Raw genomic sequence first — 27,336 nt, 5'->3', positions numbered from 1 at the left:
GGAATGCAGTGCTTGTTGACAAGAGATGGTGTAATTCTGGACATGTTACCTCAAAAGAGTGTCTCTTTACACCAGATAATGAACTGTTAGCTGTCATTTTCTTCCCATGTTGTCTACTGACGGAGGTAAAGTCATCAGCACATTTGTTTCCACGCCATGAACAATACCTCAATTATTTCATGGTGTCTCTCTGGGGAGTTCAAGTACGCCCCTCTCTGCTACACTTCCAACAGCTTATCAACTTTTATTTTGTTGTTAATTTACTTCTTTTACCTCAATAATTTTAATGCCAACAATACAATTTCTCCATTGGTTATTAAGAAAGTATCATATATTTAAATTTTCCTATAGTCAGTAGTACAGTATGTAACACATCCACATGTTTTAGTTTAGGTATCTTAAAATCATATTAAAAAAAATAATATTAAAATTAAAATATATGTAATCAGTACACGTGATCAACTTAAACCAACAATGTTAAAGAACTGCTTATTATTGTCGAGTGATGTCACAGAATAACACAGACATTCTGCTCCAGAGCACAGATGGAGTATTTCTGTATTATGTGAAAGCTACCAGCAGTGTAGCGCAAGGTAGTTGTAGTTATATGGAGTATATGTACTATTTTTACAGTCGATGTATAATAGACCCATTTCCAATTCCCCTCTCAGGTTGGGGTTGTTTATAGAAAGCCAAAGACATGGCTTGCCCTGTCTGCCTCTCACTGGGTAACAGTTGGCTCTATTAGATGAGTTGATTATATTAATGTTCTGTTTTCTTACTGAGCCTTACCCCTATTTGAATATATATGCAAAGTCACTTTTCCCTCACATGTCAATGTTTATAATCCAGGTGTTTACTGTTTGCTGGATTGGCTGTTTAAGAAAAAAAAAAGTTAAGGTAGACATTAAGAGTACACCTACTTCTCTGGGCGTCATCACTGCCTCCTATTGTTGATAAAGTACTTTTTTGGAAGATAAGGTATTATTTTAGCTGTCCCAAGTAAAGGCCCTTCAGGCTTATTTATTAGGCTGTCTAAATGGTTAGGTCCGGTTCATTTAAAGCGTGTCAACGGTTTTGAATTAATTGGCAATGAAGGTGGAGGACGTGATCAATTTAAAACAAGGGGGGGCAGCACTGAGTCTCTCCGGGCATTTCTGCATTAGGCGAAGAAGACATCAAACTTTATTCAGAGACAAGCCTCGAAAAGGTAAGATTGTTAACGCATTTACGGGCAAACTACCACATCATTACGTTATAGCACGTATACCGCGGATATATTTTAAAAACAAACAAACAAAATACAACAGCCATTCAGAACCGCTTTATTTACTTGATGTCATGCTGTAGGAATAGTGATTTGAGTCCAGCAAATGTTTATTTAGTGAAACGATTTTAGTCCGAACACGGCCATACTAAACTACTTTTTGATACTAAATTATTTAAAACGTGGGCTGTGTTGTGTGGTAGCACCGTCACCTCACTGAAATAAGACTCTTGGTTCAAATCCCGCTTGGGGCCTTTCTGTGTAGAGAATGCATGATTTCTTCGTGCATGTGTGGGTTCTCTCCTGCGTCCTCCCACCGAGCGAAAACATACATGCCAGATTAAATGGTGACTCTAGATTGACCCTGGGAGTGATTGTGAGTGTGCATAGTTGTTGTCTCTGTGTGGCCCTGTGATGGACTGGCGACTCGTCCAGGGTGTACCCCGCCTCTCGCCCAAAGGCAGCTGGGATAGGCTCCAACCTCCCAAAAATTAGATTAAGACGCATATCAAAAATCCATAAGTCAATTTATGATCAATAGGTGCTTGTTATGTGAGGCTATATGCTAACAAACTGCAGGATAAACGACACTGTTTTCAAGTGCACTGCCCTTTCTGGTAAACGAAGGGAACCAAAGAGGCCAAAATACAACAATAACATTAGAGAAAACGAGAGACTGGAACGGAGTTTTTTTTAAAGATTGACACCACCTTTTCGACTGTTCGTCTAAGATTTTATTTATGCACGCGGTTTACGAACGGTGGCGCTCTATGACCTACGTCATCACAGCGTCGTAAAACGGAAATGTATGTAACCTTGTTTCCATGGTAACGGAATATCTGTTGGTGAGACGTGAATGGTTTACGAATTAAATTTAAAAAATGCAAATAATTTGTGTTTGCTTCGCCTTGTGCTCCTTTGTGTTCAGAATATACAATGAATGTGGTGATGAAGAATTGGATAAAGAAGCTCTTTTAAATGTGTGTTCATGTCTGGATTATTAACTGCTAAATTATATAGATTATTATGAATTTGGCCATTTTATTGTTGTGATATATTTCACACATACAGTGCAGTCCTTACAATGGAGGTTTTCACTTCCCAAACAGGATTGCTGCTTCTAGCTTTTAACTTTAACACTGTTATTGCCTTATAATGCCTTGATTTAATTCAAGAGAGATGTATGTACAGAGTAAATAGTTATTCTGTACATAGTCTGTTCATATGTTTTGCCCAGCAAGATATTTCCACCCTCAATATCCTTAAAGAGGCTGCTGCCTGCTGCAGTGTTTTCAGAAGATATTCACTCACGCTGGATTCAGTAGTTTTCTGTTGGGAGATTACCTGAAACAGTCCAGCATTTGTCTGGGTTATACTTTTAGGCATTATCCATCTATCTTGTTACTAAACAATATACTTCCTTTCATGTGCTTTGAAACCTTTGTTTTTCAGTAATTATGGAGGGGGATGAAATGGAAATGAGCAAAGAGGATTTACAGAGGTGGATCAGAGACCAGGTAGAAAACACCTGGCGGTTCTCACCGGGCTTGCTCGAGAAATATAATCTGCTGCAGTCTCTTCTGGAAAAAAGGGAAAAACAGACTTCCAGCCTCTTGAAGCTCTGCCAGTATGTATTGCTCTTATTTCTGCCTCTTGTAAAAGTGACTTTGCTGGTTGATGTATATCCTTTTGATCTAACTACCTAAAATCTTGTACATTCACATAAAAATTTCAGACACATAAAGCTTGTACACTTATTCTATTTTTGTGAAACCCACTTTTTTGTACTATATGTTAGACAATTATAAACGTGTTTATACATTGTAAGTTTTAAGATCGATTCAAGTGTTTAGGTGAGACAATCACATTGAGTGTTTTCCTAATTAAAAAAAAAACTGGCATTGGACATTTTACGTGAGTATTAGGACCTTGTAAATTCCTGCAATTATCACTATTTATATTATTTTTTTGTTATTTGCAAATTGCTGTTATTATTGTTGACATTTGATCTTCTATATTGCTCTATTTAATGGTTGTTTCCTTTAATGTAATGCTTTTCACTCTGCAAAGCATTGGTGTGTTTGATAAAGTGCTGTATAAATAGGGCTGAGTTGAGTGTGGCATCTTTTCTTTGGAAGTTATTTAATTTTTCATGGCAGAAATGTGGAATCTTAACCTGGTTGGATTGAGAGTCCTAGTACACAGCAAGTTTCAAGCCTCTGTAGAGCCTCTGTTCAGCTCCACGCACTTTTTGGGTGACTTAAGGACTTTCAGAAACTTTTAGTGCCCACACTAGGTTTAGGTAATTTAACTGCCTCTTGACCTTATAATTGTTTATTGTAAATTGTTCTTTAAAATATACTCGATTGTTAATCCTCCTTTTTCCTTGTAAGTTGCTTTGGATATAAGCATCTGCTAAATGCATAAATGTAGATATAATTGAATGGCTTTTGTGTGGCCACAATCATCTTAAAAGCCTTGATAGCTGGAGTGCTGGATTGATGGTTGTCCTGCTGAAACGTCCTGCCATGTCCATAAAGGAACCCTGGATATCATTTATAATGGCCATTGATTTGTTGTTTACCTGTCTGAAAACAGCCCTTTATTCATGACAACTTAGTTATAACTTGGATAGTTTGACTTTGAGGCCAAATAAAAAAACTCTGATTATTCCAAAATTCTTCCATTTAGAATAATGAAGGCCACTCTGCTTTTTGGCACACATCTGTGCCTTGACACAATTTCTCTTTCTATGTTTTCACTCTTGCATACACTGTCAACTATGAATATTTTTCTTTTTAATTATGTCTATTGAGACCAATTACGCTCAAGGTGGACTTAAGTCCAGCTGTAGAAGCATCAAGGACCGTTAACAGAAGCAGAATGTTGCATGGCTCGGTTGTAAGATGTTTTTGGACAGTAGTGTGTAGATGGGAAAATAATCTTTTAAGGTGAGTCCTTAACAAAATGTGGACGGCTTCAGGTGCTCTGTGCAGTATTATCTTTGTACAGTTAAATAAAGACTATCATCAGGCTTCTCAGTGACTGGTAATGCCTTTTCAATTGTAGCAACCAAAAGCCGGCGGCTCCTTCCTGTTTTTGAAACTAGTTTTAAAGCTTAGCTATGTGTTTACTGTGTATGTTTTCTTTGTTTTTTTTCATGTTGCGGTTTTATTGCCATTATTCAGATCTGTGGCAGCATGTGAGGAGATTGTGAAGGAACTGTACTCTTTGCTGGGTTGGGATTACAGAGACTCGGATTCTGATGATGAAGCCACAGGCCGTGGTAGGAAAACAAATAATTCACTTTGTAAGAGAAACAAAGTTAATTTCGTATGTCTGTGCCCACGCCTTTTTAATTTTCCTGTGTTTTTTTTCTTCTTCCTTTTTAGGACTGCCGACTTCTAATAGTCCCATGTTACCGAAGCCAAACAGCAAAGGGAATCAGGAGACAAACAAAGAACAAAAAAGCCATCCCATTTTAAAGAGGAATGCAGTGGTGGTCCTTACTAGACTTAGTAAATCTCAGATCATCAGCGCTCTACGTCCCCGACTGCCTAGTGAAGATGAACACTTAAGCAGCTCTGATTCTGATGTGCAATGGGAACCAGTAGGTGATTCAAGTGATTCTGACTTTTCGCTTTGTCATTTTAACACTGGATCAAACAAAAGGAGAAAAATCCAGCAAAGGAAAGAAAAATGCGAGAGGAGCTGCCGAACTTCCCAAAGAAGCAAAGACTTTACTGCTGAGGTCAATGGAACAAAGACATCTGCACCCACCAGAACCAACAGCAGTGCTAAAAGCAACGCAGCAAAGACATCAGCACCACAAGCAAGTCCAAAAACTGTTGCTATAAGCAACAAAACAGAAGCAACAGCATCCGACGCAACAAAAACAGCTCCCCAAGCCAACACAAAAGAGCACGCTCAGAGCAAGGCAGCGACAGTCTCCACGCCACCTGCACCCACAGCCAGTACCAACAGCGGTGCGAAAAGCAACGCAGCGAAGACATCAGCACCACAAGCAAGTCCAAAAACTGATGCTAAAAGCAACAAAAGAGAAGCAACAGCATCCAACGCAACAAAAACAGCTCCCCAAGCCAACACAAAAGAGCACGCTCAGAGCAAGGCAGCGACAGTCTCCACGCCATCTACAATCACGAAGGGTAATGTCCACAAATTGTACATCGATTTACACCTTTTTACTTTAGTTTTGTTTTTCTAGTCCTAAAAATTAGACGTCATTGTTTTCAATATCACTTCTGCCACATAAGAGGAGAGAAGTGATGTGATTTAAAAAAAAATAAATTTCCTTTTGTAGAATATGAGTTTAAGAGGAGTTTCACATGAAGATCATCAGATGATCAGATGATCATCAGATGAGAATAGGATGTGCGGTATGTAAAGTAAAGACCGTTTAGACTGAGGAAATAGTTTGTTGTTTCATGTTTTCAATCCTTAGTTGGTGGAAGGACATAATCTTATTTAAAATGAATCATTTCTAATTTTAACATGTTCTTTTTACAGTGATATCGATAACCCCTGGGAGCTACTACGCTGAAATTACCAAAAACCCTCCAAGTGGTCCACCAGGGAAGATCAGCGTGAACATGAGTGTCCTGGCAAGAAAGAGGGAGTTGAGCTGGCAACGAGGGAAAATTACAGAAATTATAACAAAGGGTAATAATGTAACCACAGACTTTTCAACATGATCTTAACAGATTATAACGCAGGTCTTGATAGCATTTTTTCAGTTAAGGGGATCTTGTTTTGCAGTAACCTTCAACTAGCAAGAAATAGGTTAATCAGAGTATTTATGAATGTTTGTTACTTTTATATTTACCCATACTGCGACTTTGTTGTGCTGCATGCAAACGAAATAGCTGCTTTTGCCAAACCTCCAGGACAGATGGGAATTTAAAGAGTAAAAAAACGTAGCAGCACCATATTGGTTATTCTTAAAAACCAAACAGTGGGGACATGGCATTGTATTATCAAGTGCCTATAAAATAGCAAGCTTGAGTTATGCAATCAGCCACTTTATAGGTGAAAAAAGACATACTTGTTAGCCCGCTGCTGTTCCTCCCTGTGATTGACACATGCCAAACAGGTGGCTCAGTCCTGCATCCTTATACGCATCAAGCTGGCGTAGCAGAATCAGCTGAGTGATGACAGCACTGTTGGTTAGAGTGGCGAGTTCTGTGAAGCTGGCTTAACGGGTGTCAGCACATACAAGGCGGGTCCGTTTCCCCATCTGTCCTGTTTCCTTTGCCGGTTCAGAGGCGTATCGGTGGCGATTGACTTCGACATCACTCCCTCCTTGAATGTGAAAAGGGCTTTAGATACAGACACAAACATCCAGGTGATCTGGCTTTCTGCTTAAGGGCTGATGTAATTCAAGAGCTTTTAACGGAGTCAGGAAAGGTGAGATCACGTTGTTGAGGTTGTTTCAGAACAAAACAGAGAACACATTTCTGTTTTAGAGTTTAAGATGCTGCTGCCTGTTAAAGAAAACTTGGTTTATTGTTGCTGAGTACTGTTTTTTTTTTTTTTTTTTTTCTTAATTTTAGATGACGGTAGGCTGAAATATAAGGTGATCTTTAAGGAGAAGGGGAAGAGCCTGGTGTCCGGTCACCACATTGCCTTTGACTGCATGCCAACTGTAGACCAGCTGTTTGTCGGTGCTCGTGTTGTGGTCAAGAGCAAAGCTGAAGAACCAGAGTTCATGCCTGGTATTATGGCAGAGGTCCCCAGCAGAAAAAACCGCATGAGGTTAGTGTGTGTGTGTACTATTTTACTTTAGATCTATAAGAAATGGATGAATTCACTTTTACTTAAACTACTCCTAACCCTTATTTATAAGTATTGTTTGATGCAGACATTTTAATTTTGATTCAATAATTTTCTTATAGATTCCTCGTGTTTTGTGACGATCGCACACCTGTCTATGCTGGCTTACCTTCACTTCACCTGGTGTGCAGACCATGTAAGTTTAGGTGTTTTTAGGTCACACAGTTTCTGTGAAAGCTGATTAATAAGTTCAAAGTTTGGGATATGTAGTACTTTTCACATCCTATAGATTTAAGAAGTAGAGGCAAGTGGTTATAAGATATCGTGAAAAATTTGCCGTTGCGGCTCTTTACAAAAAGCTTCAACACAACAAATAATTAGAAAAGCACACGTTACATTGGTCTTTTAATCTAAAACATTAAAAGCTCAAGGTGTATGAATTTCACCTGTGCACCTAATTAGATCAAACTGCTAATAGAAGATGCCGCCTCCATTCTGAATTTGTCCCTCAAAGCTCTGAATAGCTCAAAAGACATTTCAAACACTTGAAAATTTGAGATCAGAGCAGAGTTAATGATTTTTTTTGTTAATGGGAATGAAAATTTAAAGTTTCCTAGTGGAAGAAATAATGATTTTGAGTTTAATTTCTGCTTGAAATGATATTTCTGATCTTGTACACAATTTATGAAAAGTGTAATGTTTAAAGGTTAGTTAGTAATTCCTGTAGTGGATGTTGAATCAGCACATGTTGAATTTTTTCATATTAAAATTTTTATACAGTACCTGCTGTTGTAATAGAGTGACTTTTTTCTACTTCCTGAAACAGTGAAAGACCCTTTGGGCGACATTTCAAACGAGTCTCACAGGAATTACTTAAGGGAGTATCTGAAGCGCTGGCCTTTCCCGCCCCAGACCCAGTACAAAGTTGGACAGACTCTGAATGCAGAATATAATGGTTCCCAGGAGAAGTGTGAGGTTCTGGCAGTTGACTGCAGCTTGATACATATCTCCTTTTCAGTAAGTGTCACTATATGTTATCACATGATGTCCTTTCTTTTTTTACACATATATAAATCTGGAATGCGTGATGGAGTCATTTGTGTTTTCATCCTCAGAGTGACCAACATAAGGAGTGGATCTACCGAGGCTCCATACGCTTGGAACACATGGTTAATATGAGGCAGCTAGTAGAGTCTCAAATGAATGAAGGAGTGAAGAATGAACCTACTGATGCAGAAGGTAAATTCCTTTTTTAAGAAAGGTATCTTGGAATAAAATTCTTTTATATAGAAATGTAGTTATTCCTAATATGTCGTTTGTCTCTTGTATGTCCTCTTTTGTGTACTTTAGAATCATCAGAATCAGCACATTGAAGGAACGATGAATGCAATAAGGGAGCTGGATAACGTGTTCCGAGATGGTGCCCCAGTAACCCCACTAATGGTAGCTTACAGGTGCATGTATTGCAGAGGTTTTTCAGGTCTCCTCAGGCAATCTTCGACTTTTTTGGGGGACCCCTGGAGCATCTGCGCAAAGCTTTTTTTCTTGCCAAGTCAGAGCGTGCACTTTCTTGCAATTTACCAATTATCAGTGGGATTTTAGGGCTTTTACAAACTCCAGAGGGGCCGGGAAATGCATCCAGCAGCCATTTCTTGTCATCTGCAGGTTCCTGAATGAATATCGGACAACATCTCAGTATTGTCGGTTCTTTTGGAATGAGTTTTTTGATCCAATGCAGACCTTTTTATTCAAAATAAATGTCACAGTCCTACTATGGTTGGGCTCTACCGCCTTGGATGGGATCTTGGATGAGACTCTCATATGCTGCTGAAGGCTCTACCTCATTGAAGTGGCTGAAAACTGTTTGAACTGTCTCAAAACCATCCAAGAGTTATTTTGTCGATACATTTTTACTTCTTTATTTTTCAATAAAAATGTTGCATTTCCTTCAGCCTTCGAAGTTGTTAACCTGCCAATGTGATTCAGAAGAAAGGTGCATTTGTTTTAAATGTATGTGGACATTTGAGGTCTGTTTATTCTGGGAAATAAGTAAATTTGTGTAAATGTTACACTATAAAGATGAGACTAATAAAATTTCTCATTTAAAAAATGCTAATATGTCAGTCTCAATCTTTTTTGAGATAATGAAAGAATATTTCAAGTTACTGTGCCAACATTAGGAAATAGCAACTCAAATGTTAGTATGAAAGACTCCAAATTAGACATCCCTTTTCCTTTTGCTTCCTGTAGATTAGCAGGACTACACAAAAAGTTGAGAATCGCTTTACATAAAACTTTTCCAAGAGGGGGCCTGGCACAGCTTAGACACGATTAAGGGTAATCCATATCTGCATCTAGGATACATATTTTTCTTTCTATTCCTGTATTTTATGTTACGATGTCTATTAGAAGTTTTATTTATATGTAAATAAATGTAGCCTTGGCAACAGCATGCGGTCTAGGACTTGTTTTTTTTAAATATATTGTTAATTTTGGGACAATTTTTCCTCCATAATGTTTCAGATTAACTGAAAATGTATTCCTATTGATGCTATTAAAATTTTACCAGAGGAGACTGTTTTCATATCATGAAATAACCAACATTTCATCTGTGCAAACTTTCACTAGCATTTTAACATTACTTCTAATTAAAACCTACTTGTATGTTTACAAAGACTTCTATCATTTGTGTGCACAATTTTAGTTCAACCTTTAGGAAACTTGCAATACTAAACACTGAATATAAGTAAATATCCGTGGAACTTTCATGGTGATGTCTACTAGTTGATAATGTGACTTCGCATGCTGTGGCTCCAGTTGAATACCTTATAAGCAAAAGTTAAACTGGAGATGAATGTGAGATTTGTCAGATTCCTCCATAACACATCTCAACTGCCATCTCAATTTATATAAATTCTGGGCAAATATCACCTTATGACTCATATTTATTAAATACCTTGCAAATAAGTGCAGCTAACTAACTAGCTGGCTGCAGATGTAATGTATACATACGTGGGGACGAGTACTACGTTTAAGCGCAGGGAGGCGTTCCGCCACTAGTTTAAACCAGAACTTGGTCTACTGGGCAGACGGATGAAAAAACGTTGGCTACGTGTTAGCAACTGAGCGTTGAACATCGAGTTAGCAATACGCATTTGGATAAACCTGTATCGCCACCACGGATTTTTTATGGGACAAACGTACAGGCCTCGCTGCTAAAACGGTTAGTTGACATTTTCGAGCTTTCTGTTCCATTTAGTAAGTTAAAAAGCCGTTAGCACAACAGCTAGCATTAGTTGCTGTGCAGCTGATGAACGTAGCTAAGCTAAGATGGCGGTCAAATTATTTACATTAGCACGGCTGCTAGCACGGCATGCTAACTGGTTTGGCAGTAAAATTACTTTGATCCAAAAACTGTCCTTGCTGTTAGTAAACGTGTAAAGTGTATGATAGTTTCGGTGCTTAATACCAGAATGCTTGTTGAAACTGATAACATTACCGGCAGTTTTATGAACGTTAATGCTCGTCTTGCACAGTACTATAAAACGATGAATAGTTAGCCAACGTTATTTCATGGGCTTGGAATGTTGTTATTTTATGAATCTAATTCGGTTTTTAGCTAACCGAAATGTTGTATCTATTCATCATTACCATACTAGTTTGTTTGTTTACATCCATTGGAAGCACCTCTGAACGTTAGGAGGTTGTCAGTAGTTTAATAAGGTCATGCAACAGGGTTATAAACATGCATCTCCTGGAGTCCGTCCACATATTTGCAGCTCGCTTCAACATGCCCATCTAGCTGTAACTATGTTCTACTCTGAGGCAGCCTGCTTAATCTTGATACATGTTATACTTAGACCAGTGTGCATTTCTCGTGTTGACTGCATACGTTTGCAGATCCATTATTGTTGACCTGATTTTGTGTGATAAACCCTCATGCTGATTGCAATTGATAATTTGATCTTTAAACAAGGCCAGGTTAGCTTTCCACTGAACTTTTCAGCTGAACTTCATGCTCAAGTGATTGCATGGTGCTTGATAATTATAGTTCTCAAGTTAATGAGTTTATTTTATAATATTGCAACTTATTAGACCTCTTTTCTTTCTCCAGTAAATCAGCACCATGGTAGTAAGCAGGTGTCCAACTTGAGTGAATGTTGGGCAATTACAACGCATCAACAGGATTCGCCACTCAAAAGAGTTCATTAAGTTCAAATGCAGTTGGTCCTTGTCGTTTTGATTTCAGCACGTCTTTAATGTGTTATTTGTCCATCTAACAATCTACTAGATGCCTCACACTAGACGGTACTCGTCTTCGGAAAGAAACAGCCGAAGCAGCTACCATGACCGTTACAGAGACAGAGGTCGACGACATCGGCACAGAAGATCACCTACAAACTCCTCCAGTAGTGACAGAGAACGAGACCGTGACAGAAGGGGACGGGGGCACAGACAGGAAGGAAGCTATGCACGCTCAAGGAGGTATAGCGTCATGTTTTGTGTGTGATATCAAATATATTTAATGGGACTACCTTGTTATTATTATTTGTTTGTTCGGTCTTTAGTTTACAGTGTATGCATTTGTCTACTTGCTCAGTCGCAGCTATGACAATCGCTCACCGGAACATAGACCTTTTGATCGAAGGTACTGCGAGGGATACAGACGGTTGGATCAGAGTCGAGATCGGGACAGGGAGCCACACGGAGCAGCTGAAAGCTATTATCCACGGGACTTCTCACCAAATATGTACGACTACCGACGCGGCCGGGAGAGAGAACGTGAACGGGACGAGTCTTACAGGCGGAAAGGCAGCAGGCGTAAGCACAAACGAAGGCGGCGTAGAACCAGGTCCTATAGCCCATCCTCCTCGGTGAGTACAACCAGGCCCGAGATTGAGTTTTAACTCTTCTCATCTTCTCTTTCTGCCTCTTGTTTCTTTTATTCAGCCCTTCCTATCTCTGTCTTTCCCTAACCATTTCTTATTTACAGCCCGTGGACTTGGTAAGTAGTACATTCTTTATGATTTGTTTTCGTTTTGTTATTCTTTTTTTTTTTTGTTTTGTTTAATTGGGTTTCCGTAATTTGGTATGTCTTTTGGCAGAGCATTTTCATTTTTATGTAAACCCCTTTTTTGTAGTTCAGTAATGAAACAATTAATTCTTTCTGTTCTTCACGCTCACATCTGCTGTGATTTACCTAATATTTATTTTGAAAACCTTATGGCATCTGGTCACACTTGCTTTTTTTGCCTGATTCTCTCATTTTGTAGTCATTTTTTTTTTTTTTTTAGTTATTGGAAAAAGTAGAAAATTTTTTTTGTCATATTTGTTTTGCCACTTTTGAATTTGAGTGAAGATGGCCTTAAAAAGTGAAAATGTTCTTCCAAACATCATGCTGAAATTTAGATCGGAGTTGAGTTATTGGCATTTACAAATGGTTAAATTTAGGGTTGTTTCTTCTTGTGTGAGGCAAGCTTAACCACACATTTGAAATGTTTTAAAAGTGATTAAATACAGGGGTTGAATTTGATGTAGTGTAAATGATTAGATATTTCCTACTCGAACAGATGTGTTCCAGTCATTTTGCTTTTCCTCCTATTTAATCTGCAATGTCAGCCTGAAACGTTTTGATTTAGTTGTTTGTCTGTCTTAATTGGTATTTGCGATGATGAATGGATGTGCCAGTTGCTTCCTTGTTTGTAAGCAGCTGTGGTTTAAAGGTAGAGGGGGGAGAGGAGCAGAGGACAACATGTGATCTTTGACTTGTTCCCTTGCACTATATCCCTATCGTTATATATTTCCTTCACGTGGTGTCATGCGTGATTCGCCCATGACCACGAAACCCACCTACAACCACAACTACCACCAACACCACCCTCCTCCTCCCTCCTCATCTACCTGTGCCGCCTGATGACATGGCTGCGGCCGCCACTGAAACCCCTGTTCCCTTCGGTTGTGTTGTGACCTGCTGATGGCGGTTTGGGTGTGAAAACAGCGGAGCGACAGCCGGACGCGGGCACTGAGTGTGAGGGACGACGAGGAAGGGCACCTGATCTGTCGGAGTGGGGACGTCCTGCAAGAGAGATGTACTCACTGCCACTACTCTATCGTAACCCTTCTCCATATGAGTATAAAGCATAGAGCATTTACATGACATGGGAGTGCCTGATGATGATGATGCCTTGCTAGAATGCTCTTCGCTCTAGCTGAAGTAGCAGGGTGGATTGCAAGAATGTTGAAGAATGTGAGAGGGACCTTAGATACATTCTGCTTTTTGTTCTAGGATTTTAAAGCTGTGGAGCATTTCTTTGTTTCACAGGGTTTTTTTGTTGCACTTTAGCCTAATATTCAGTTACAGGGTTTAAATCTGTAACTTAAGCTAGCTGTTTCCCACTGCAATGGTTTCAGAGATTGTAGTAGAAAGCTCACACGCACATCACTTATGTAGCCGTTTTCATGGAGTTCCATGCAGCACATAGTTACCTGATTTACATTTGATACTTTGAAGAATAATTACGTTTTAGGAGTACATTGGAATACTAATCAATTTTAGCATAGGCCATGTTTTCTTTTGTGAATAGACATTCACATAATAGACATCCTAAAAATATTTTCCATGACTTTCAGTGCCTGCCAATTGGTCATCAAAAGAAGAGAGTGCTTTTTAGTTGCCCCCCCTTGTTTTATATTATAGTATGCATTCACTTATCCTAGAGCCTGCCAGATTGAATAGGCAGCTTTTTGAAAAGGGATGGGCGCTAGCACTGATTCGCCTGTCTGAACCTTTGCATAATGTCTCCTTGCTTGAGTCGATGTGTCTAATGTTCCTATTCTTTCTTTCCCCACTCTCCCTCGCTTCCTTTTTTCTCTTGTGTTGTGTTGCAGATGAGATTGTCAATACTCTGGGAGAAGGCACTTTTGGGAGGGTGATGCAGTGCATTGACCATCGCAGGTGTGTGTCAGTTAAAATGGTAAAACAACAGCCGTCATTCTCTGGGGGTCTTATTACCTCAGTCCTCAGTGGAGGACGTTTTGGTGTACTTGATATGTAGAAACAAATCTTTGCCTCATGCTGGTCTTGAGTGAAATGGGATAAGAGTATTAAACATGCACTGAGCCAGAAAATGTTTTCAACGTGTTGTTTGGCCGTCGGGCTGAATTTCATTAAACCTGAAGAGGTGGAGTCAAAGAAAAACCTGTTTAAACTTTGATTTGTAGTCCCTGCTGATCAAAGGGTGCACTTTACTTTTTTTTTGGGGGGGGGGGTGGTATTTTAGCCCTGTGTGACTTTGGGCCCCATAAACACAAGGACTGTTAGTCACTCCTCATGGTAGATTTATTGTTTTGTGGCAGAGCTAGAAGTGTACATCTGGTTTATTCCTACAGCCAGTGCCTTTCTAATGAATATTGCAGATTTTCCGCATCAGTTTTGGTCTGTGTGTAAAAATTCTTTGATTTGGTGACGCAGGAGTTGTGATGAATGTCATTAATGAGCGTATTTCTCTCACGCTGGCTCTCTCTCGGTTCGGTCTGGTAGCATCTTTTGAGCTTGCGGCATTGTAGGCTACTCCGTCAGAGCTTCTTTTACAATCTCAACGTAAGCAGTTAAGATAATTCCGCAACAGTCTGAATACACCATCACATAAAATAATGCACACCACAGAGTTTACAAGAGAAGAAATGGACATGTAATGCTGAAATGAAATCTTATCACAGATAGATTTGTTATAGTGGGCAGTTGTTTTTATATAAGGAAGGTTTTTTTAACTTTAATTTTTATCTGTTAAAAGTTGTTTGTTGACATAGTGCTGTCCTATGTTTTGCAGGGGAGGATCCCGTGTTGCTCTGAAAATTATCAAGAATGTGGAGAAATACAAGGAAGCAGCTCGACTGGAAATCAATGTATTGGAGAAGATAAATGAAAAAGACCCTGATAACAAATTGTGAGTTCTGACGTTGTATTTCTGCAATTAGATCAACTTTTACACAGCCATCTTTCCAGGTTTCCCTGATTGTTGTGTTAATGGTGTGGTGTTTGCACCAGTGAAACATCACTGCTGAACCTCTCGTATTTGGTTTCTCTTGCAGCTTGTGCGTACAGATGTATGACTGGTTTGACTATCACGGTCATATGTGTATCTCTTTTGAGCTGCTAGCTCTGAGCACCTTTGACTTTCTGAAGGAAAACAACTACCTACCCTACTCAATTGGTCAGGTCAGACACATGGCCTACCAAATCTGTCTCGCTGTGAAGTGTAAGTCATTTTCATGCTATTAGAAGCTTAGAAATTAAATGCTTTGATGAGAGCTGAATTAGGAATACAATTTACATTAAATACACTCTAAATTCTCATAACCTTTTATGCTTTAATAATAAAGATTTTTTTACTTGAATGTATTTTTCCAACAAAGATACTCAATTATGAATGTTTCTTCATTGGGTCTAGACATTGAAATTCCTTTATTGTCACTGTAAATAAATACAATGAAATTCAAAGCATGTGATACAATGGAGCTTAGTTAAAGAGTAATAAAAAGGTAATAACTTGGATAATAAAAAGTCATGGACAACCCTGTTCGCCCTGGACAGTTTTGTTGTGTTTTAGTTCTGTTTTCTTGTTGTGCCTTTAGTGCTCTTTATCACTGTGACGTTCCAATTACTTTAATATCACATGTCATTAGATAATTTATTTAATGTGAACGAAGCACTGGTGATTAGAAGATGGTTAATGTCATTGTGAAGAACTAATTGAAATCTTTTATCTTTTCCCTCTGTAGTTCTCCACGACAATAAGCTGACACACACCGACCTAAAACCAGAGAACATCCTGTTTGTCAACTCGGACTTCACAATGTCCTACAATGTAGAGAAGGTAAGAGAAAGTTAAGTTCTGCACTTGAATGTTTTAAACAGATTGCCCCCGCTGTGAGTTTGCTCCTTTAGGAATGGTAAATGCACTTTTCTGTTCTAGCTGACCGCTCAAAGCGCTTTTACACTGCCTGCCACATTCACTCATTCACTCACACTTATACAGCACGTCTTAGTCTGTACAGTTTTCCGGGCTACACACTGCTTTGTTTTTTCACTATCGTACACGTTCACATTTCGATGGACACATTCAAGGATGTTTTGTGGAAATATGGCCTCCGGAAGCTGAAAGTTTAAGCTTTTCTTTCTCATTAGCTACAGTCGCTACGTTTCTTTTGCTCTGAGTTCTTTCCCCATTATGCTCAAGGAGGAACTGTTCACTTTGTATTTTTAGTATTTTGAGATCTTGACCTTTAATATTCTACATTTTCTGTAGTGACTTTAATCTATTTTCATGACACAACACCCTATATGATAAATGAAGCTTAAAACTGAAATAGTTTCTTACTCATAGAGGTGAAATATCCTTTGCTCCATTTAGAGGAAGAAAAAAAGCAGGAATAGTCAAATTGTGTCTTTCTATTGCACATCTTATACTGAATGTTTGCATAAGACTCTTTTAACTTTTAAGCTTAATGGTCTGTAAAACAGGTGTTTGTCCTACAGAAACGAGAAGAGCGGACTGTTAAGAGCACAGCAGTGCGAGTGGTGGACTTTGGCAGCGCCACTTTTGACCACGAGCACCACAGCACCATTGTATCGACACGGCATTACCGCGCCCCTGAGGTGATACTAGGTGAGAGTGACTGTAGGTGCAGCAGATGAGAGTGTGGGTATATTTCTACAAATGTAGGTGTAGATATATAACAGGAAAACAAGGCTAGTGATGAACAGCTGTGCCGGATTGAGCTGGCGTCACTTGCTTCACTCTGTAGCAAAGTATCAGTTTGTCAAACAGGAAATAAGATGATACCCATCCTGATTTTGTTGAGAGAAAGCACTTAAGGTTACTTGTTCTGTTAGAAATGAAGTGATATGTCTCCTGATACCTGATCCAATCTATATGTCATACTTATTTATGGAATATGATCTCAGCAGCCATGTGCTGAGACCATTTGGGGCAGGTTAATATGAGGGGTACAAAGTGTCCGCCATGGTCAGTCTGAAGTTGTGCAACGCTTTTAGACTGTATTTATTTTGGGAATAAATGACGTGTTAATGAGAATGAACCCTTGCCTGGAGCACTCACCTTAAAAGACCTGTTTTTCATTGTGTTTTCATGTTTTTTTTCCTTCAGAGCTGGGCTGGAGTCATCCCTGTGATGTGTGGAGCATTGGCTGTATCCTCTTTGAGTACTACTTAGGCTTCACCTTGTTTCAGGTATAAAACTCTGCTTATTCTTGTAGATCGTAGCCTTTTATTCACTTAGGATGACTTATCCTATGTATTTTTTTTTCTGTTGAAACGGTCTTCAATCATCATATGAAGCTGTGTCAGTCTCCACCTTTGGTACTTTTCCACTGATGGTCTTCTGTCTTTCAGACTCATGACAACAGGGAGCATTTGGCCATGATGGAAAGAATCCTGGGACCTGTGCCCTCAAGGATGATCCGTAAGACCAGGTTAGAGAAGAGCCTTCTAATGCATTTTACAGACGTAAATGCACCTTTTGTATGTACAAAAAGTTATACACACCCTTAAATGTTGCTCACACTCATCCCGTGAAACTCTTAGGAAACAGAAGTATTTCTATCGTGGCCGTCTGGATTGGGATGAGAGCTCCTCGGCGGGAAAATATGTCCGAGAAAACTGCAAACCCTTACGGGTAAGAGGGTGGACGTGGAGTGGGATGGAATGAATATGATGATTTTTGTTTGTTGCAAGAGTTTTCCTCCAGTTTTCCCTCTCATTCCTTCTTGCTTTTCTCTGTTTTCCCACCAGCGGTATCTGCTGTCAGAGGCGGAGGAGCACCACCAATTATTTGACCTCATCGAAAGCATGTTGGAGTACGAGCCCTCTAAGAGGTTGGCGCTGGCTGACTCTTTAAAACACCCGTTCTTCGAGAACGGGGGCACCGGTGAGGCAGCAGGCAGCAAGAACTGGGAGGGTAACCGGGACATCAGCCGGTGACCCACAAGCCTGCAAGGACTGAATGAAGGAGGATATCAAGTCCTTTCCACGTGGAGCAGCTCAATTGTTGAATAAACTGGGACTTCAGAGGTTTTCTGTCGTTTGTCACTAAAGCATGGACACCATAACCTCTTGCTCCTCCACCCTTCCCCAATCTGACATCCACCTCTGCAGCCACAGGAGGCATGTTTTTGCAGTGGAGAGACCAAACTAATCCACAGAAGACTGGAGAAGAGTCATGAATCTTTTCAAGTGGTAAAAGCCTATTTACAAGCTGAAAAGTCTTAGATGGAAAATGATTTATACCTAAAGTAGTCCTCTATGCAGCTCCTGTCTTCCTTTTGACTTCTCAACACTTTCCTCCCTCCCTTCCGTCCGACCGCTTTTTATTTTCATCAGCATGTGAAATCGATTATAACCCTCGTCAAGGAAATGAGCACTACTCCAGTCAGTCAAGGAAAACAACAAAACAATCTGGGAGAAGAAATGTCTTCCAATTCTGAAGTCAAGCATAAAGGGAGATAGAGCTGTATATGCAGCGCAAGTTCTCACCCACATCCTTTTAATTATGGTGAAATGCACAGTATTCTCTCATAAGATCAAGTCTTAAAAAAATTGAATGTCTCATTTCCTTTGAAATTGCAAGTATTTCCAGCGGAGACGACGGTCTAAAGGTTTTGTTACTGTTAAGTGAGCACTTGAACTGCATATAAATTTTCCTCTTTCTTGTTTTGTGTGTTAAACTTTCCCTCTATGATGACTCTTGACTCTAATCCTGCGGTCTGTGGGTCGCTCTGATTTGCCAGTGAGATGACGGTGATGGACACTCCACTCACACGGGCCTCTCTGTAGCCTGACTTATTGATGAATATACACGTTTGTTATGTTCTGCAATGTTTTCTAAGTGTGAGCGTGCGTGTATGTGTGCAGGAATGTGAATGGAGTGGATGACTTGTTCATGTCCTGCGCATTAGTTTAACTGAGCATCAGTCATGGGGTCATTTTAACTCAAACTTAAAAACTGCCTTTTCCTTTGACATCATCAGACCTGAAGTCTCCACCTTGAGATTAAGCACACAGCTCCTGTTGATGGTATTTATTTTGAGTTCCAATAGGTCATAGGCCCCACTTCCCACCTGTACATTACTTTTTTTGTATGAAATTAAACGTATAAAACTGTATATATGTATTATTGTGTAGAATTAAAGATGTCTTGCCAAAGGCTAATGGTGCTCTCGGTAGCATTTTGGGCCTCTGGTAGCTTAAGAGAGGTGTTCGGTCTTTAAATACTTGCTGTGCCTGAGTCCATCTCTTACCTAACTTGCTTAAACCTTTGCTGGGTCATTTGAATGTCTGAGACGCTTAAAAAAAGATGGAGACAAAAAGTGAATTCTTTGTTCTTAATTTTGAGTATAAATTGATATTTCCCTCTAAAGAAATGGTTGCTTTTCTAAACTTTTTCTTACGGTAACTTTTGTTTAAAGGATCTTAAATTAATTTAACTTTTTAAGTGAAGGATTTTTCTAAAGCCAACTCGCTGACTTTGTCACTGAGCTCTTTTGCCAGTTGCTCATACAGGTATTTTATGCTTTCTATGACAGTCCTCTCTTTTTCCCCCCAGCTAATTTCTGTTGGAGACTAATTTCTATTTCATTCCCTTCCGAAACTCAGACCAGCTGTCGCCCTGTCATGCTCCAGTGACAGACGAGTGGATGATCTGCTGCAACAGGTGTCCAGAAGCAACGTCATGCGGGCTTTCCTCATCTTTTGGTAATGATCCAGTAGTTTCTTTATTAACCCCATTCGTTAATCGCTTTCTTTCCCCTTGACCATGCCTAAGAAATGGGTCATTGTAGCGGTTGTTCTCCTCTGTGGTACTTAAGCAGCCAACAAAATTAGGATCCAGGCTTTACAGCTTGGTTTTGTACTCAAAATGATTTGGAACATCTTGCTGTTCTGTAGAAAATGTGCGTGACTGATTTAGATGTGACATGAGAGGCCACTACGGTCGGCTGCTGTTTCAAAGCATTTGTTTTGCATTACACATACAGTAGGATTCAGTTCAAAACAGGTCGGTGCTTACAGCCGAGGAATCCTTCATTTTTGTTCAATTGGAACGGTTGCAGTCACAGAATTAAAATGACTAATGTTTACTTTATAAGGAATCGACTGTTTTTGTTTACCAGTACGATTCTCGAGCCTCTCAGTAGGATTCCTGGAGGTTTGCGCTCTCCAGACTCGGGTCCAACTCTGAATTTCCTGAGTGAATGACTGACTCTGTGAATGAAATGAGTCATTCAGCTTTGTGATTAATGACTTCAGTCAATGAAAATGTGCTGCTTTAGGGGAAAGAAATCCTTTCTGCGTCATCAAAGCATCATCCTCCAGCTTTTGAGTCTTTCCACGCTCCATCTGTCCAGCTCCCTCTGATACCGTTTTACCAATTATTCTCACCTACCTTTACTTCTATTGGTGTTACAGAAAATGAGAGTACAAACTTTGAACGTAGTGCAGGCCTTTAGAAATAAAATCCCCTGAGTGCAAACTTAAATTTCTCAGAAATTACGCTGGCCAAATGTAGACATTCAAGTCTTAACTAGTGCACGACTTGTTTTGGATTCTCGTTAATGAGATGAACGACTTACGTGTCTTCAGCTAATCCTGTTTGAACACCAGCGAGGTCATCAGTTAAATCCCCATAAGAGCAGAGGTGTGTACAGGTGCTCAAACAGGACTGGGAGCAATGCATCAGATGGACTCTGTGCTTTTAGAGATTTAACAGATGACTCTGAGCTGAATGTGTCAGGAGGAGATAGCCCTCACAGGTCAGTCCCGTTGTTTCTTTAAAGAAATTTGCATTCGATTTTGTTCGTTTACGCTTCAAATTGATATTGACAATAGTCGCGAGCTGCCTCTTCTTTAATGACATTAAGGAGCTGTTGAAAGTATTTGAAATTGTTCTATTTTGCAGATTACAACAAAGAAAGACCTCGTTCTGCTACGCAAATTCCTTGTGAGCTGAGCTGAGACACTGGTGTACAGTGCCACATGCTGACTCTGCCATAAAGCCGAGCAAAAACCATCTGATAAACCTACAACCATCTACCCACAACAAAGTCTGCCAATGGATTCCCTCATGTCACTGGGTGCTCCCCTGAAGCAGTTCACCAGCTGCATGTCGGGGAAGAGTGCCTCTGCCAAGAGGGACACGAAGAGGAGCCAGTCTGTCCGCAGAAGCAGCTTCACCCGCAGGAAGAGCGTCAGTCGGAGGAGAAGCCTCCCCTGCAACAGCCAGAAGGTCCCAGACTCCTGGCTCAGAGTGTACCAGGATGAACTGAAGAAAGAGAGGTATGGGGGTAAAATCTCTTAAACTGCTACTTTGAAATGTTTATTCTTTTTGTCATCCTAGTAAACTGTAAATGATTGACTGATGATTTTCAGACATTAATTAATTTTAGAATCAAATGGCTATTAACTGTCTCGTTATCCAGCTGAGACTTTTTGTCTGCCAGACTCGGCTTAGTGAGGATAAGGCTGGTTGTCACATGAATAAGCTACTTGTCCATGTGCCGTGTCTTATGTTGCTCTGTGCTGTTTGCCAAAGGAAACGTCAGCAAGCCATACTGGCCAAGAAAAATGCCGAAAGGGACGTTAGAAGGACTCACTTCAGGAGCCACCACTGCCTCCCAAGGGTAAGTGAACGGTTCAGATGAGACCTAATGAGTCTGGCTCATCATCATCACTCAGTCATCACTGCCTCTTATGTCTGCAGCACACCAACGCTACAAGGAAACCAGCACCAGGGAAGGATGATTCCTTCTTTGGGGCCTTTCAGGGTCTCAGTCTGGATGGACTGATGGGAAGCACTGGTGGATCTCCGGCGGTCGCTGCTGCTGCAGGTGGAGGCGATCAGTGCAAAGTCATGTGAGGTGAAACCTTTCAGGACAATTAGATGCTGGTGGTTTCCCTTCGACGGAGACTTGACACTAACTGCTTCTCACCTTGTAACCCCAGAGCAGGGAAACTGTATGACTGCATTATTGTTTCTTTACCTGATGTTTGAATGTCCTTGCTGTTTTTGTATACTTGAATAATCTTTGCACAGTGTATATGCTCACTTATTTGCCCATTAAGAAAGCTGAAGTAAACAGAAAAAAAATGAAGTGACACTGACTTGAGTGTTATGTTCTCACACACCTGGTTTGCTTAGTTGAACTGATTGAAATCCAAAACAGAAACTAAAGCTGGCAGGCAAAATGGTTTTATTGACTCTTCTCCCCACCCCCCCAAGCAACATAAACGGTAAATACTGTACAAACACCAACAGGATGTTTGGTGTTTTTATTGTAATGAATACATTTAAGATGTGCAGGACTGTCAGGATATTGAGACATGAACTGTAGAACTCACATCTGTGCTGTTGAGTCAAAACAAAATAGTTAACAATACAATGCAATGAGCTAGGCTCTGGGACAGAAATGTTTTCCTCCTAACAGCATATTTAGAAGTACAGTGTTACAATACAGTATTCATTGTAAAATGGCTCCTTGAAACCAATGCCTTACACCATCAAATATCCATCCTCCAGACTAACTGAACCTTCCTATTCTGCAAATGATACTGTTTTGCTTTGTAGATCACAGCAAAATATGCTTAAGATGAGTTTAAGGTTGTGGTTTTTTTTTTTTACATTTTTTTTTCTATTTAATTAAAAAAGAACAAAGACAAGCCACAATTTCTCCTCGGTTACATAAATGGAAGCTGCATCGTATCTCTTTCTAACACAAGGGAGGTATGACCTCTGGCTCCTGATCACAAATATGTACATTAGAAAACCAAGTACTTGTACAAAACTACGTTTTTCAGGATAAAGAATCTGACGTGAAGACATATCCCGATGACTGTGTGATGACAATTACACAGCTGACTGCAGACAAAACGGTGATGATACACAGAACAGGGAGATTTTATTTTTCAACAGTTGATTCTGATCTATTTTAGTCCATTTTAGAGCATCATTCCCTCTGTTCCATCTTGACTTTGGGGGGCTTGAGGAAGGACCTGTTCTTTTTCTCCTTGGTCTTGCCTTTAGCCTGGAAGTTCCTCCAACTATCCACCCGCCCATCTCTCGTTTCCTGGAAAAACGTCCAAATGAAAAGGTTCATTTAAGAGAAGCCCTAAACCAAGATAATCGTGTTGATGCATGCAAATAAGAAACCACAGTCAGCGGAGAACACACCTCAAAGTTTTTCTGCCATTCCCTGTCCCGTTTCGCCTTCTCAGCTGCCTCGATTTCTTCCTCCCGTGCCCTTTTCCTGGTGAATTATAAAAATATTCAGTGTCTCACAAAGTTTAAGTCTCTTGGAACAAAAAACAGGTTGCAGATATGTGGTCATCTACCTTTCATGCATGTCCTTTGCTTCCCTTTCCTTCCTTTTGATTTCAAGCTCTGCAAACAGCTTCATGGTTTGTTTGTACACAGCTTGTTTAAACTGGAGAGGGAACAAAAAAAAAAAAAGATTCATGACCAACATTTCATATTAATGAAGTACACAAATGACCAAATTATTACAATCTTGACTGAGATTCCGTCCAACATTTTACTATCATCTTTAAATACTTTTAGGGTGACGTTACACCGTCCTGTTGGTGACTAACTTACCATTTCAGGGTCATCCTCCTCTACATCCTGTGATTTCCCTTCTTTCTTCAGCTGTTTCTTTTTCTCTTTCACCTATCATATCATCACAAAAAACATTACTGAACAAGTGCAGATTATTTTGACGAAGTCACACGGACCATACATTCAGAACACTTTTTTCACAGGTCGGTTGATAGAGTGACGACTCACCATATGCTCCACATATTCCTGCCCTGCGTTGATTACATCCAAGGCTCTTTTCTTCTGCTCAGGCTCCAGCAGGAGTTTGTATGCCTTGTCCACAGCTAGAGAAACAATAAAACTCAGTAAAGAACTTGTATATACAACTTAACCACAAAAAGACATTTAACACTGGGTTTTATTTTGATTTCAGTATATTCAAGTGCAGCATATTTCAGCTTTGCAAATAAATGTTGAAGAGCCCTAAAATACACATCAGGTTAGTAGACGTGAGTGTTTGTACCTTCGAAGGCTTTCTGTGCTCTTTCCACGTCATCCTGATTTTTGTCTGGATGGACCAAAATGGACAACTGCACAGTTTAAGATCAAGATTAGTGATGAAAAACAAAGACTGCCAGCAAGTCAAAAGACAACGTCACGTCTCTGACAATAAAGCCACTGAAACGCTTTTCTTACCGCCCGGAATCTTTTCTTCAGTTCATCATCTGTTGCTTCTGGATCAATTTGCAACACCTGAGAATTTAGTGAAAAATAATTGTTGAAATGTGTCTACGCATGAGATTACTCAGGATGTTAAAGGGGAACTCTGGTATTTTTAAACCTTTCTTCTGGCATGAAATACGTTTATCTACTCACCGAGAACAGTTTGGCAAAAGTCTGTGTCCTTCGGAAGCTATTTAGAAAACTCGCGATCGGCGTATATCCATATAACGGAGTGAACAGGGCAGGGACATGCAGCCTCTAAATAAGGCATCATCTGTCTTTGTTTCACCAATACTTCAAGAAGAATGAATGAACAAATGTGTACTATAGCTCTGTTACCTCATAGGTGCTGTTATGTGGCTACTTGCAGCTATAGGAGAGCTAACGGAGGGAATTCTACACACACCTCTACTGGGACCACTTCATCCACACACATGGCTGCAGCACAGCTCATTTAAGAACGTCCATCTTACTCAAAGTCGTCTTTCACTTGTCAAAATCTGATAAATATCCTGCCATGTTGCACAAAACTAGCAGTAGCAAACTTTGTGTGAAGTTAGCCGACTGTCACAGAGAAAGGAGTAAATAAACTGTGCTGCAGGGGTGTGTGTGGATGAAGTTGTCCTAGGAGAGTGCCTGTGTAGAATTCCCTCCGTTAGCTCTCCTATAGCCGCAAGTAGCCACATAACAGCACCTATGAGCTAACAGAGCTATAGTACACGTTTGTTCATTCATTCTTCTTAAAGTATTGGTGAAATAAAGACATATAATGCCTTATTTAGAGGCCGCATTGTCCCTGCCCCATTAACTCCGTTATATATAAGTCACGATATACGCTGATCGTGAGTTTTCTAAATAGCTTTCGAAGGATGCCGACTTTCGCCAAACTGTTCTTGTGAGTAGATGAACATATTTCATGCATATTTCAATACCGGAGTTCCCCTTTAAAGTCTTATTAAGTAATAACCATGATAGGACTACTGTTGAAATGGTCAATTCTAGCAAGACTTCTATTACACCGTTATTGATTTTTTTGTCCCAAATAATCAATTAATTTCCAATAGCTATTCCGATTTTCTGCAAGTTTTCTTTTTTTATAAAGTTATTTCATGCAATTACAACAAGATTTTAGTTTAATTGATCTCTATTTTTTAGATTAAACACACCAGTATAGATACCAATCAGCCATAACATTACAACCACCTGCCCCAATGCTTCAAAAATAGCTCTTAGAAGTCAGGATGAGGACAACGAACTGGGTCGTGCCTTTATAGGTGTGTGGGAAGTAAGTAACATTCATGTGAATGTGAAAGATGAGCAGTGTTAATCTCTTTACCTGTCGGTGGTTTTAATGTTGAGGCTGATTGGCGGAAAAAGTACACCATTAGAGCACTTGGTTACCTCAAAGGGATTGAGATTGAAGTATGATGCACCAGGTCTGAGAAGTCTTTCGATCTGCTGCTTTGAGGTTAACACGGAGTCTCTCTTCTCAATTTGCTTCACCTGTCAAAATACCAGAGAAATCAACCAAGGTTCACTAATAAAAAAACAAAACAAAAAAAACGGTTTCTTTAGGAGCACAATCAATAATGATTGCAAAGACACTAAAATGATCTCAACCTGATCTGGTTTCAGTAATACAATCTGCTACTTAAACTGACCAGCTGTCCCTCTGTGTGGGACTGCATAACATTTTTTATCCCTTGTTCCTCATCCATCAAACTAAGATGATGTCCCACACTTTGGCCCTTTCAAAAGTAGTTTTTCAACTCAGAATAATTGTCCATCTTCACACAGGGGGAAAGGGTTTGGCCTGAAATGACTCGGTGTAAGTGAGTTTCTAAAGAAACGAAACGAAAAAATGATTACACGAATGCAATCAAACTCCTGGTGGAAGTAGGGAATTAAAAAAAACATCAAGCTCTTACTATGTTAAATGCCTGATCTGTAATGAGTATATTCTAAATGATGGTGTTTATTTATTTATTTTCTGCTACACATATAAATCATTGGTAGCATGTCCCACATTGTCCGACACAAACATACCATTGTGGTACTAGGAGGAAAAGGCCTGCAACAGCTGTCTTAACAAATTACTAACAATAAATTAAGTGTTTAAGTTATTTGTATCCACTTCGCATTGAAATGCGAGATAAAAAAGTTCAGAAACCCCCCAGCGGTGTCATGCAGCTACCTACAAACATCCCAGTAAACGTTAGCTTCTTCGTTAGCTGACGCTTCTATTTTTAAGGCCTCTCGTGTGTTAAACCGGAGAGCCGCCGACAAACCTCCACGGATATATTCACTACGTCCGACACTGTTAAAAAGAACAGAATCTAACTTTAATTCAGTCATACCTCCGTGTAAAAGCTTTGAAATAAATCATCTGACACACTGTGAGTGGAAGGCTCTCCCCCGGCAGCCGCCATCTTCGTACTGGTTTACATGTGACGTACTGCGTCACGTGATCGCGGATGTATTCAACGTAAAGCCGCGTTTTCACCGCGAAGAAGGCGAACCGCGTCGGCGCAAGCAAAATGGATTTACGTATAAAGAATAATAAAAATAAATACAACAATACAATACAGCCAAAACAAAATTAAAGTGGGATGGCTTCAGAGAAACATTTAATATAAAGACTGCTCAGGAAAAGCAGTGTAGCTTTGCATTCTGCTTCAGCACACAGATATAATCACGTTGTACTAGCGTCATCATGAGGTGATCGGTTTATTAATTTACCACAGAGCTCTGGAGATGCAGTGTATTCGTGCAAAACCGAAACCTTTCCAACGAGCGCACTCTGAATATTCTTTAACTTTAATCTTTAACATCAACCGACCTGTTACCAATTGCAATATAATTTCAGTCTTTCTTGGTACCTCAGTACAGATGTCTTAAGTTATGAACTATCCCATGTTTCAAGGCATGCAATTTCCCCTAAAAATACACGAC

At 39.8% G+C, this 27,336-nt stretch overlaps 3 protein-coding genes across 5 annotated transcripts; 2 read left to right on the top strand and 1 right to left on the bottom strand.

Annotated features, from left to right (window-relative positions):
• Nucleotides 1-1,155: 1,155 nt before the first annotated feature.
• On the top strand, nt 1,156-9,158 carry LOC140275327 (uncharacterized). Its single transcript, XM_072370771.1, has 11 exons — nt 1,156-1,210; nt 2,720-2,894; nt 4,456-4,553; nt 4,660-5,037; nt 5,227-5,433; nt 5,795-5,947; nt 6,838-7,039; nt 7,180-7,253; nt 7,884-8,074; nt 8,173-8,296; nt 8,408-9,158. Exons 2-11 carry the CDS (start codon nt 2,725-2,727, stop codon nt 8,428-8,430), a joined length of 1,620 nt encoding a protein of 539 aa, XP_072226872.1. The 5' UTR covers nt 1,156-1,210; nt 2,720-2,724; the 3' UTR covers nt 8,431-9,158.
• A 957-nt stretch (nt 9,159-10,115) lies between these two features.
• Nucleotides 10,116-21,178, top strand: clk2a (CDC-like kinase 2a). Of its 3 annotated transcripts, XR_011908415.1 has the most exons (16): nt 10,117-10,280; nt 11,349-11,542; nt 11,658-11,931; nt 13,056-13,146; nt 13,946-14,012; nt 14,887-15,003; nt 15,149-15,315; nt 15,839-15,933; nt 16,596-16,725; nt 17,227-17,309; nt 17,472-17,551; nt 17,664-17,754; nt 17,871-18,314; nt 19,731-19,829; nt 20,715-20,884; nt 21,031-21,178. XR_011908415.1 is itself a non-coding variant. In XM_072371086.1 (13 exons), exons 2-13 carry the CDS (start codon nt 11,349-11,351, stop codon nt 18,057-18,059), a joined length of 1,593 nt encoding a protein of 530 aa, XP_072227187.1. In that variant the 5' UTR covers nt 10,116-10,280; the 3' UTR covers nt 18,060-19,325. The 3 variants fall into 3 exon arrangements, 1 of the variants encoding a protein (XP_072227187.1); XR_011908414.1 differs by lacking the exon at nt 20,715-20,884 and having other exon boundaries at nt 10,116-10,280; nt 16,581-16,725; XM_072371086.1 differs by lacking the exons at nt 19,731-19,829; nt 20,715-20,884; nt 21,031-21,178 and having other exon boundaries at nt 10,116-10,280; nt 16,581-16,725; nt 17,871-19,325.
• A 1,126-nt stretch (nt 21,179-22,304) lies between these two features.
• On the bottom strand, nt 22,305-26,848 carry dnajc8 (DnaJ (Hsp40) homolog, subfamily C, member 8). Its single transcript, XM_072370655.1, has 9 exons — nt 26,742-26,848; nt 25,786-25,887; nt 24,358-24,414; nt 24,185-24,251; nt 23,911-24,005; nt 23,722-23,793; nt 23,460-23,551; nt 23,299-23,374; nt 22,305-23,194 (listed from the first exon to the last, which is right to left on the bottom strand). The coding sequence occupies exons 1-9, from the start codon at nt 26,811-26,813 to the stop codon at nt 23,075-23,077; spliced, it is 753 nt and encodes a 250-aa protein (XP_072226756.1). The 5' UTR covers nt 26,814-26,848; the 3' UTR covers nt 22,305-23,074.
• Nucleotides 26,849-27,336: the final 488 nt, after the last annotated feature.

Source organism: Leuresthes tenuis, unplaced genomic scaffold, assembly GCF_036924035.1.
Source record: "Leuresthes tenuis unplaced genomic scaffold, fLeuTen1.0.hap1 SCAF_18, whole genome shotgun sequence".
NCBI lineage: Eukaryota > Metazoa > Chordata > Actinopteri > Atheriniformes > Atherinopsidae > Leuresthes > Leuresthes tenuis.
Note: the sequence above shows the minus strand (reverse complement) of the source record. Positions and strands in the feature narration are given on the sequence as shown.